Source organism: Pararge aegeria, chromosome 13 (genome assembly GCF_905163445.1).
Source record: "Pararge aegeria chromosome 13, ilParAegt1.1, whole genome shotgun sequence".
In the NCBI taxonomy this organism is placed as follows: Eukaryota; Metazoa; Arthropoda; class Insecta; order Lepidoptera; family Nymphalidae; genus Pararge; species Pararge aegeria.
In genome coordinates, this window is record NC_053192.1 from 7,054,822 (window position 1) to 7,066,772 (window position 11,951).

General features: G+C 34.6%; 2 protein-coding genes across 3 annotated transcripts; one reads left to right on the plus strand and one right to left on the minus strand.

The window, feature by feature from the left end:
* Positions 1–948: 948 nt before the first annotated feature.
* Positions 949–3,713, plus strand: LOC120628865 (histone RNA hairpin-binding protein). The gene is made up of 4 exons (XM_039897516.1): positions 949–1,296; positions 1,390–1,492; positions 2,814–2,936; positions 3,387–3,713. The coding sequence occupies exons 1-4, from the start codon at positions 1,224–1,226 to the stop codon at positions 3,556–3,558; spliced, it is 471 nt and encodes a 156-aa protein (XP_039753450.1). The 5' UTR covers positions 949–1,223; the 3' UTR covers positions 3,559–3,713.
* On the minus strand, positions 3,708–11,742 carry LOC120628864 (high mobility group protein 20A). Of its 2 annotated transcripts, none has more exons than XM_039897515.1 (7): positions 11,426–11,742; positions 10,831–10,921; positions 10,455–10,597; positions 9,944–10,065; positions 9,728–9,850; positions 4,498–4,663; positions 3,708–3,876 (listed from the first exon to the last, which is right to left on the minus strand). In XM_039897515.1, the coding sequence occupies exons 1-7, from the start codon at positions 11,667–11,669 to the stop codon at positions 3,737–3,739; spliced, it is 1,029 nt and encodes a 342-aa protein (XP_039753449.1). In that variant the 5' UTR covers positions 11,670–11,742; the 3' UTR covers positions 3,708–3,736. The 2 variants fall into 2 exon arrangements, with proteins under 2 accessions (XP_039753449.1, XP_039753448.1); XM_039897514.1 differs by having other exon boundaries at positions 10,831–10,990; positions 11,426–11,741.
* Between the last annotated feature and the right edge of the window lie 209 nt (positions 11,743–11,951).

Genomic DNA, 11,951 nt, shown 5'->3' on the forward strand with positions numbered 1-11,951 from the left:
GTGTTAAAACACATTTATTACAGCGAGGTTATTATACAATTGATGAGTTTCTTAATGACAAGATTGCTTGGAAGCATCCGGCTCCGCTTTCATCTCTCACAAGATAGAAAAATGAATGTTAATATGTAAAATGTAATTTTTTGATGTTGGAAAAGAGCAACTGCTGAGTTTCTTGCCGGCTTCTTCTCAGTAGAATCTGCCTTCCGAACCGGTGGTAGAGTCACTACACACGGACAGACTTGACGTTTCAAAAGTGCTTGTATTAGGCCTACTTGAAATGAATGAATTTTGAATTTTTTGAATAAAGTCTGGTCGGAGGCTTCGGTCGTGGCTCTAATAACATGACGATGTCGCTCAGAAATCGATTAGATTAAGAAGAAAAGTAAAATAATAATAGATTAATTTATTTTATGGGTTAGGTATATATCGATATGGGTTTAATATACCTGCCATAACCCTAACAGGACGGCTAGCATGGGCAGGAGACAATTATATCCCTGAGGAAATTATATAAATTTATCTTCTCCCACAGCTTTATCAACTCTCACAGCTCCAGGATATTATTTCCACTTGTGCGTCAGTGCTCTGAGAGTTAGTAAAGCTGTGAGAGAAGATAAATTTATATAATTTCCCCGGGGATATAATTGTCTCCGGCCCACGCTAGCCTTGCAGCAGGTGATATTGCATTCAAGGGCTAGCTTGTCGAGAATTTAAAATTATACTAATTTTTAAGGGTTGTGAAATTAAATATTATTTTAAGTGTTATGTTATTAATACAGTCAAAAGGTAAAATCAAACAAGAATGCATCTAAAGGAAATACTTTATAATTATTCGTGCGTCAATTTAAGTTGAACGGTATATTTATTCTGTATTGTATCATGGACTACAGTTATAAACTTCAAAAAGCTAGAATCCAAAATGGTAGAATCGTAGGAGTTAAAAAAATTATAGGAAATGTCAAATTTCGCGCTTTGATTGGATTGTGTCTCCTATAAAATATTTATTTACATTTTACTGTTTAAAATTTTTACTTTACACCGAATAATGTAGACATTTCCTTAGTTAAGTAAAACGTGTTTCAATAGGGTTAATCAGTGATTGGTTTCAGACGCTTTGCCTATGGTTTAAGTTTGATAGATCAGAATCAGTTTCAGTTAACGGAATAATCAAGTACAGCACTTACCATTTCAAACGTTCGTATCATAGCAGTTTAAGGTTCGCAATGAGTTTAAATGATTATATCGAAGAAAGGTGGAGTGAAATCGTTGAAAATGAACCAGAAGAAACTCAACCAAGTAAGGCCGGTGCATTTGTTGCTTATCAAAACATTTATGTACAACGCTGTACGTCTGTGCGGTATATATTAATATCTGCATTATATTTTTTAGTTCGTAGGGCAACAAAAGAAAAAATGAAGAGTGACAGCAGAGAAAACTCTAGCAGTCGGAAAAAATCAAAGCCTAACACCAAAAATGATATGGAGAAAAACAGGTATAATTACTAAGATTATAAAAAAATATCGTTGTTGGGATTCCTTTAAAGCGTAAAATTGACTGCCTGCCTGAGTACACTATGCTTTACTGTGTTAGTATTTTGATAATTTTAAGGAAGGTTGAGAAACATTTTTTTTTAAACTGGTTATCACAATAATTATCTTAAGAGTTATTTTTGTGGTATTTTGTTTTACTTATCATCACCATCTTCGTATGACTCATTGATAATCTGGAACTGACATAAAATGTTGTTCAAGGCATGGCGACACTGCCAATTTGCTTACTATGTGACAGAACAGACCAACCCAAGACCTTACGATGCATATTCAAATGCTCTCACCACTCAATGGGAATGATACTAGTAACAGTTAGTATTTAACTTTCTACAGTATTGGTAGGTCACAAAATCATTTTATTTTTTTCAAATAGTATGAAATAACTTTCATCCCTTTGTTCAACTTCATAAACCTTTTTAACATAACCTCATCTTCTGGTGCCTGATTCATATAGTGCTTATCCTTTACAGCATCATTTTGATGGAGTGATTGAAAATGTGAATTCTCAATACCTAGCAAAGTTAGTCATATAGATATTGTCCCCTAGCCCTATTGCCCAAGGGATCCTTTGAACTTTTAAAATAAAAGTAACTTATTTACTAAAAGTAGTAATATCACAACTCTAAAGTAGGCTTTTCATGAAACCTGCAGGAAATGTACATATTCCCAGGATAAAAAGCTGCCCATGTGTTAATCCTAGGTATAATCATCTCCATTCAAAAAATCCAGTCAAATAGGTCCAGTAGTTTTTGGGTGAAAAAGTAACAAACATCCATCCATCAAAAATTTTGCATTTTTAATATTAGTAGTTGGGAATGAGAACATGATATCAAAGTTGCAAAATTGGAAAGAGTGGAACCTCTATCCCTGGGTATTGTTATCAGATGGCTTTACCATTCAGCCTTTGTCCTAGAGCAAAATTGCAACATGTGTGCAAATAATGACTGTACTAGGTAAGTCTTTTTTTCCATTGATTTTGCCAAAAATTATTAGGTATTTAGGCTAATTCTATTGTACAAAAATCTCTGATCTAAATGCTCTCTGTCTATTTTTACATATCCCCGGGAAAGAATAGCACAAATTTTACTGTTTTTTTTTTTAATTCTCATGAGCCCACAGTTAACAGTTTGTTGGTATGTTACTTTACCTTTGTGCTTTGTAGTCAAAATTTTTGTGATGATAAATAACAGTATCATTACAAAAATCTGTTAATAGTGGGTCTAGATAGACAGAGGCTATAGAATATTATTATTCTTGTTACAGTAAACCTCCAAAGAAGCCACTTGAGTTGGAGACAGATCCTGAAATATTGCAAAGGCGCCAAAAACAGATAGACTATGGAAAAAACACTGTGGGCTATTACAATTACACACAAAAAGTGCCTAAGTAAGTAACTTTGAACTTATGCATAATTATAAAGTGGCCTGATGTTATATTTTTTGGATAATTTCGATAGATTATCTTGGTGATTTAAATTTAGTGAGGTGATGCCTTCTGTTATGATTCCATCTAGAGTGTGTACTGTAATTTGGTTTTAAAAGTTTAATTGTACAGCTCACAGTAAAGTAGACTGCTATTGTTGTTGTTATAAATAAGAAAAGCTTTGAGTCTATGTGAATAATGGTATCTGCTCTTTCTCTCAAAAATATTGTAGTAGGAACAGAAAGAGCTATTATAAAAGTTTAACATTATGTACTGTTAATTTTTAAATCACTAACTTATGTTAGGGCATTATCCTTGCAGCTTAACCTCAGTTGCATTTCATTCCAATAACCAATATGTATGTTAAGATGTTGCTTGGTTGCCTTTATTTAATACCTTTTATTTGTTTTTCAGAGATACACGTGCAAAAGAACACCCTAAAACCCCTGATAAATTCGCAAAATATAGTCGAAGATCTTGGGATATGTTGATCAAAATGTGGAGGAAAAAACTTCATGAATATGATGGTGGTGACAAAGATTGTGATGATGAATTGTGTGAAAATCTTTCAGAACCAGATTGCTAGATATATAATGGCTAATTGTGTTCCAATGAAAGAACATTTTAGATTTCACTAGCTTATAATGACATTTATGTATTAATATTAATTGGTGTGCAGCCAATAGGTAATAAATATAGATGTTGTCTTTTAGATGTATAAAATAAATAACTATGTAAGTATGAACTTTTTTATTTTATGCCTTTTAAATTGATGGCAGCTCTATTCTGTTTAAAATATCCTTGGCCTGTTTGACTAAAGGATTGTTCTTTGTTTCTAATGCAAAATTTTGCAATTTCTCCATGTACTCTTCAATATTGCCATCTGATGCACCAGAGGACCCACCTGGGAAAAACAAATCATAAGTCAAGACTTTGTTGCAGTGAATGTAAATTGAGGACTCAAGAAATAGCAAGTCCCAATTGAATGCTGATAGAGTTTGTAGCTGTTTGTTGAAGATTCGTCGATTATTGTAGATTGTATTAATACTACAGATAAAACGTGCGGCCATTACTATAAATCTGAGTCAGCTTTTGGGGCAAAGAAATATTAAATATCTAAAGTTTTTACTATCGGGTTTTTAACATAACTACAGTGAAGTGAAAACTTGCAAGAAGGTACAAACTTGAATAGTCACTAGTACTAGTCAATAGTACACTAGTATAGATTACAAGTGAATTAATGTTAAAAAATGGAATTTAAAACGGATTTAAAAGTATTTTCTGTACATTGCATGTTACTTTCTCATCATCATCATCCATAGCTTAACATCCCAATGCTGGGCACAGGCCTCGCCACTTATCATAGAAGTGACGGTTTTAAAGCATAGACCCACCACGCTGCTCCAATGCGGGTTGGTGGGCTCTAATCGCTAGAAAAACGAGGCAGTTACTCAAAATCATCAATACATGTCGCGTGTCAAACGAGGTATTAGTAATAAGGGTAATAATATTAGTAATATTTCACCTTGCAATGGCAATGCTACTGATTGTAACGCCTGCACTAAAGTGCTGACTAGTGCCCGACGATGCGTCACAAGTGCTGCTGTTCGCTCGGCAGCGGCCGCTGTTTCCGCGCGAAGTCTTGACGTAGCTGCACTCACTTCCTCAGCGTGGCGTTGAAGTATTGCATTCTATTCAATTAGAACATTAGTATGTCACTAGTGGTCACCCATTGGTTTAAATTCGAGCATAAGTTTATATTATAAGCTGGAACTATTGTCAAAGACAAAACTTCTTTAATCACAGAATTCACCAAGGCTACACTGTAAATGTTCCTGATTTTTCAAACAAATTATAGTTCAAAAATAATTATTTAAAGAGTATAAATGCGTGCGTCAAATAGATGGCAGTGTGTGTAATGAATCACTGACGTAATTACGACGGTAGATTTAATGTACGTTTAGGCATAGATAAAAAAATATTAGCATTGTGCACTCCTTTATATAAGCTATAAATGTGAGAAATTTCATACTCCATAAGTTTTTAACTAGGATCAATAGAAGCAAAAAAAGTAAAAAAAGGCTTAAATATACCAATTTTTTTTATTTCTTGGTCTGTGGTTGACAGCTGTCAAGGGAACATTCGTTTGTTTTGCTGCGACAGTTTTAATTCCAAAATAGTTACTAAAACGTGATTTCAATGTGTTTCTATCGTTTTTACGAACGAATAACTTACCTGCTACAAGAAATATCAAACCAGAAGACAAACAATTATAATTTGGATGGAAATTTCACTAAGTCCACGATTTGGTAAATATAATTAAGTACCTACCTATGCTTATATGTGTAACGAACATTTCAAATAGACAACAACGTCAACAGCAAAATAAACATCCGGCGATACTTCAAATTTGACACATAGAGAGTGTTGTCGTACCTCAAAAAGAAGCATAGACAACATCTAGTATCAAAAAACTTTGAGTATACCATTAACATGGACATCTCGGAAAATGCGATCGAAAAAATTCTCGGAAAACTAAAAATAGAATTAGAAACTCAAACAGAATGCATAGCACGTAACGTTATCAATGCTGTTAACGCCGAGTTACAGCAAATGCAAGGAAAACTTGAATTTGCAGTGGAAAAAATATCAACTTTAGAAAAAAAGGTACTTCAGCTTGAGAGAACAAACAGACAACAAAACCTTGTTTTCCACGTATTACAATCCAAGAAAGGGGAAGAAACAACAAGCATTTTAGAATTAGTAAAATCCATGAATATCGTATTGGAAGAGAAGGAAATTGACTTTATATAGAAGCTGGGGGATCACAAATCGAGTCCTCTTCTAATGAGACTTACTACAGTGAGCAAGAGAAATGAGATCCTAAGAAATAAAAAGTCACTCAAGGCAAGAAACGTTAATATTACTGAGGATTACCCAAAGGAAGTTATTGAAGAACGAAAAGCGCTTAAAGATCAACTACTAGAGGAAAGAAAAAAGGGAAAAATTGCTTATTTTAAATTCAATAAATTGATTGTAAAGGAAGGCATTCCAACACAAAGAGAAAAGAGAAAGCAACAGTTCTCGCCACCTGCACAGGAAAATGTAACAAAACCAACAAAAAAACAGGCGAAACTAGATCAACTGAGAAAAAGCAGAGGAATCTTAAATCAGAACGAACAATAGCAACGAACACTCAAACCACAGACACTAAACTTAGTCATACATGAACATGTTACACGAAACAAAAGGCCCCCACCACGGCTGGTCCCCGCGGGAGTGCCTGAAGGCCAAAACCCTTCAGCAACATTAAAAAATGACTACTTCTACACGAAAAATGGTCAATCTAAAATCAAAAGCTCCATCATCACAAAAAATCCATCCATCATCATCACAAAAATAAGCAAACCACAAAAAAACATCTATATATATCAACACTCAATACACGAACCCTCAGGACAGAAGAAAGTCTGCAAGAACTGATACTAGCAACACAAGACCTAAACTGGGATATTATAGGCATAAGTAAAATGCGAAGAATAGGGGAAACAATAGAAGAACGAGATGACTTCATATTTTACCATAAAGGAGAAACCGCGGGTCAAAAAGGAGTTGGATTCTTGATTAAGAAACACCTTAAACCTAACATAAAGGAATTCATTGGAATTTCAGAAAGGATAGCCGCAGTACTCATAAACGTACCTCACTACAAGAAAGATTGGATGATAATACAAGTCTACGCTCCCACAGAACAATCAGACCCAATAGAAATAAATAAATTCTATGATGACCTATCTGAAATTCTAAAGGGGCATCAAAATAAATATCTAGTAATGATGGGAGATTTTAATGCCCAGGTGGGAGATAGGATTAGCACAGAGGAATTTGTCTTAGGAAAATATGGTTTCGGTAAAAGAAGTAAGAACGGGCAGAAATTAATTCAGTTCTTAATAGAAAATAACCTGATACTCTTAAATAGCATATTTAAAAAAAATGTTAAGAGCAAATGGACTTTTAGTATCACCTGACGGAAAGTACAAAAATGAAATTGATTACATTACAAGTAACTACCGTAAGGCCTTTACTAACGTAAGTGTTATACAAAACTTAAACTTTTAACACAAACCATCGGATGGTTAGATGGCAGATGGTTAATGTACGACAACCAAAAACGTCAAGGAAAAATTTCAGTCACCAGAAATGTATTAAATTAAATAATACTAACGATGCAATCACAGAAACAAATAAATCACTACATGAGACAATCATTCAGACTTCGTACCAATCTCTAGGTGTATCAGAAAAATATAACAAGATAGAGAAAGTACTGAAAGGAATACCAATAAAGTTAAGAAGCGCTAAAACTAGTAGTCTAAGTGAAAAAACTAAGAATTTGATAAAATTAAGGAGGATTGCATTACAAGGCCAAAACAAAAAAGAAAACCTCCGCAAGGTGGCCGAAATCAGCAAAAAGAAAAAGCATGAAATTAGAGAAAGCATGAGACGTGACAGAAAAATTAGGAGGCTCGAGAGATTAGAGCACCACATAAAAAAGACAGGCGGAATGTGAAAAGCTTTAAAAGAACTAAGAGAGACAGGAAAGGAGTGGATAGCGAAAATAAAGAAAAATAACAAAACCATAACGAAAAGGAGAGAAATATACAAGGCTGCTACAAGCTTCTACAGCGAACTTTACTCTTCAAATAACTGCTCAAGAAATGAGCCGGTACAAATAATACAAACAAACTCTGAACTAAAATTCTTATTGAGCGAAATAGTGAAAGCAATAAAAAGCCAGAAAACGGACAAAGCTCCAGGGCCGGATAAAATAAGTAATGATCTCTTAAGGGGTACGATGGATGAGGTGGCCCCAGTGCTCACCTCAGTATTTAACGAAATCCTAGCAACTGGAATAATACCTATATGGGGAATATCGCACATCATTTTGATCCATAAGAAAGGGGTAAAAGAGGATATAAGCAACTACAGACCCATAAGTTTAATGTCAAATGTATACAAGATTTTTTCTAAGGTCATTCTTGGTAGAATAGAGGCAAAGCTTGACGAACAGCAACCAAATGAACAGGCAGGTTTCCGCAAAAATTTTTCGACAATCGACCATATCCATACGGTTAGACAACTACTGGAAAAGTACAATGAGTATAATAAATGCCTTTATATGGGTTTTATCGATTATACGAAAGCTTTCGACAGTCTTTTCCATTGTCGCATATGGACTAGCCTAGAACAACAAGGTATAAGTAGATCATATATTAATATTATCAAAGGTATCTATACAAATAGCAAGGCACGAATACAGCTGGAAGTATTGGGAAATGAGTTCCCCATAAACAGAGGTGTCAGACAGGGTGACCCGATGTCCCCTAAATTATTCTCAGCTGTCCTAGAAAGTATTTTCCGAAACCTAAACTGGAGCGAAAACGGGTTAAACGTAAATGGGCAAAGATTTCATCATCTTAGATTTGCAGATGACCCATCAAAACTGGGAAAGATGATACAAGAGCTGGCGATTGAAAGTAGCTATTTTGGCCTAGAAATAAACAAAAACAAAACAAAAGTTTTAACTAACGTCTCAACACCAATCACTTTAGGAGGAGAAGTCATTGAATATGTTAAAGAATACACCTACCTGGGGCAATTAATCTCACCAGAGGATCAAACAACTAAGGAAACAAACAAAAGAATAGCCCTAGGCTGGAGAAAGTACTGGTCGCTTAAGGAAATTTTAAAAAGCAAGGAGATGAATCTAAACATGAAGAAAAAAGTCTTTAATACATGCATCCTTCCATGCATCACATATGGCTGTGAAACCTGGGCGCTAAACAAATCCCACAGAGAAAGTTTTAAGAGATGTCAGAGAGCAATGGAACGTAGCATGGTGGGTGTAAAGAGAGGAGATAAAATCCGGAGCTCCAATATTAGAGACAAAACCGGGGTAACAGACATTTTAACCAGGATGGATCAGCTCAAGTGGAGGTGGACGGGTCACATGCTACGAGACAACCAAGGAAAGTGGAGTACCCTAGTAACTCATTGGTATCCACGAGATGGACAAAGAAAAAAGGGTTGGCAACAAAGACGTTGGGAAGACGAGCTGAAACTTACAGCTGGTCCACTATGGAGAAGGGTGGCACAGGATCGTAAGCACTGGCGAGAGCTGGAGGAGGCCTTTGCCGTGAGGCACACAGAGCTAAGGGACTTGATTTAATGATAAAATGAGATGTAAAAACTTAATGTAACTCTTCTCTGAAATAAAAGGCTATTTTATTATTTTATTTTAATAGAAGCAAAAAAAGTAAAAAAGGCTTAAATATACCAATTTTTTTTATTTCAATGAATACAAAAACCAACTTTTACCAAGTTCCAGTTTAAACATTTATTTAGTCCACCACTATAAATCAATAAAATAAAAAAAAGATTTTTTAAAATTTAGTTGCTTGTTGAAAAGGTCTTGGTCTTGGTCTTTTGACAAATGTGCTTAGTTCTTCTGAGCCGTTTTTTCATCCGGGCTTAAGTCTTAGCTGCTACTATACATAGTAACTTTCTGTTGTTGTACAGCAGAGACGCAGTAAATCTGTCCAATGGCTATTCATTTATTATATAAAAAATATTAAACAAAAGGTAAGTTTCATGTGTTTATTTTTAACTTTTTACTGTATTTCTACTGCAGCTCTAAAAATAAAAGTATGAAAGGATTTTTAGTGCTATGGTAAAGTTTTACGAAATCTACATACCTGTTGTTCATAATCAGAATTAGCTTTACGCAACTGCCGTAGTTCAGATTCTCTGAGCTTGTTGTGTTGTAGAAACTGATCTGTAAATATGGGGATATCTGTATCACCAGCCATTTCTTCACCCTGTAAAATAAACAATAAAACTGTTAATTTATTTCCCTTTATGGATAATATGCTGTACCTTAATATTTTATAGTTATGAACTTAAATAATTACCGAAGCTGGTGTGATACAAGGTCTTGGCCGAGGTGGTGTTGGCTGCCTTGCAGCATTATTGACTGAAGCAGTAGCAGCCACATTTGCATTGATCACATTCTGCTCGGCTATTTGTGTTGCAGCTGTAAAAAAAATACTTTAAGGTAGGCAAAGTATATTTAAGATCAGTAATACGCCAATACAGTAAGTTGTTCACATATTTATCATTAGAGTTTGCATATTATACCTACTGAGATGCAGCCTAGAAAAGTGGAGCAGAAGGTTAACACTTTGGTATCTCAGAGATGCCTGGGAAGAAGAGGAAGGCTACCACAAAAATGGGAGGATGACATCCAACAAAAATTGGGATCTCTATGGACTAGTCACAACAGACAAAGTCCAATGATGTCAGTTTGAGAGGAGGCATTATATATTATAGCCCACCAATCCACACTGGGCCAGCGTGGTGGACTGGTAATGCTTTGATATGATTACGATGATTATGATGATAATATGTCAGAATTATTTTTACCTGTATCTACCACAGCATTGTTGACATTTGTATTCTGCTTTATTTTTTTAGATGAACTAGCTGCATCTTTTTGTTCCATTTGCTGCTTCCTGAACTCTTTATAGGCATCAGTCTTTTTATATTCAGCCCATTCTTTTATGTATCTAAAAGTTAATAATAATAAAGATGATCAAACTAGAATTATGAGTCCAACTATTAGCAACAATATTTATTTTTCTATAGCAGTGAAACCACATATAAAATTGCAGTCAGATTCCAAACTACAATTTTATAGTCCTGATTATGTATGTGAAAAAAAGTTATTAATTATCTTGGATTAGAATATTAATAATATGTATTTATATTTGCATAACATTTTAAAGAAATACTGTAATACCGTTCCTTATCTTGGTCAGCTGCATTTAAATATTGTTGTTTCTCTTCCACGGGTAGTTTACTCCATTCACTAGCTAACTGCCTTGTCAACTCTGCAAACCCAAGTTCTGGTTGTTCAGCACGTAACTGATCACGCCTTTCATTGAGAAATCGTACGTAACCTATTGGCAAATTATTTAAGAGCAATAAATTGAATAGTTAATTAAAGATTTAAAGTAAAACTTATGAATTAAAAAAATATAGAAACCAACAAGCATAGGTTCTCATTAAAACAAGGTTAACTTCCAGGTTAGTCTCTTCCCATCTTAACTATTCACACATTTAATTAAGACGATAGTCTAGTTGCAACCAATTTGATGAATGGTTGTTTGAAAATATATTGCTGTCGTACTGTGCCTGAACTCGTGTCTCGTAGCGTGTAATAGGTGTTATATTTTTAACAAGTCCGCGTCTTGATTGGCGACGGAACTTCACAGCTACTCAACTGCAAAGTCTTGATGTTTGCAAGACTAGCCTAAAAGTCTAGCCACATAATGACTGCATTTGCATCCCATTAGGTTTGATCGTTTACTTCATCATCAAAATACAAAGAATACCAGTAAGTGGTTGTCGTGGAGCAGTAACATCACGCGGTGTTTTAGGTTTCCGTTTCTTTGGCTTTTTTGGAGAAGGTTTTTGAATATCCTTTGAGATTAAAGGCTGGGCGCCACCTTCAGCTTCGTTTCCATTTATTTTAGAGGCCGTTGCATTCGTTTCTTGATCCGTCGGATTTGCAGGCTTCACAGAATCTTCAGTTGGTGCTGTTTGAATTTCATTACTTTGTGCATTTTCTATTTCCATTTCATAGAAATAAATATCAAATATGTAATAGCAATTTTTTATTTTATTCACGATCGTCTTTACACCACAGACCAGTATAAATAAATTGATATAGGTATAGATTTTATCAAAGGTCTATGAACTCAAAGACTAAATTCAATTCTTAGTTTATTGCTGTACGCCTTACGGCTCTGGATTCTTATCCAAATCCAAATGTATAATTATACAATTAATGTTTCCATAATAATCTGTGGAGTTATAAAGTGACAGTGACACTGACATAAAATGATCTAAAATTGAATT

Excerpts from the sequence above, each read along its gene's own strand:
- LOC120628864 (XM_039897514.1), bottom strand. The coding sequence starts at position 11,669 with ATGGAAATAGAAAATGCACAAAGTAATGAAATTCAAACAGCACCAACT. Across the intron at positions 4,664-9,727 it reads ATTCTGATTATGAACAACAG|AATGCAATACTTCAACGCCA; the intron begins GTATGTAGATTT and ends CTAATTGAATAG. Across the intron at positions 3,877-4,497 it reads AGTAGCATTGCCATTGCAAG|GTGGGTCCTCTGGTGCATCA; the intron begins GTGAAATATTAC and ends TGTTTTTCCCAG.
- LOC120628865 (XM_039897516.1), top strand. The coding sequence starts at position 1,224 with ATGAGTTTAAATGATTATATCGAAGAAAGGTGGAGTGAAATCGTTGAA. Across the intron at positions 1,297-1,389 it reads ACCAGAAGAAACTCAACCAA|TTCGTAGGGCAACAAAAGAA; the intron begins GTAAGGCCGGTG and ends TATATTTTTTAG. Across the intron at positions 2,937-3,386 it reads TACACACAAAAAGTGCCTAA|AGATACACGTGCAAAAGAAC; the intron begins GTAAGTAACTTT and ends TTTGTTTTTCAG.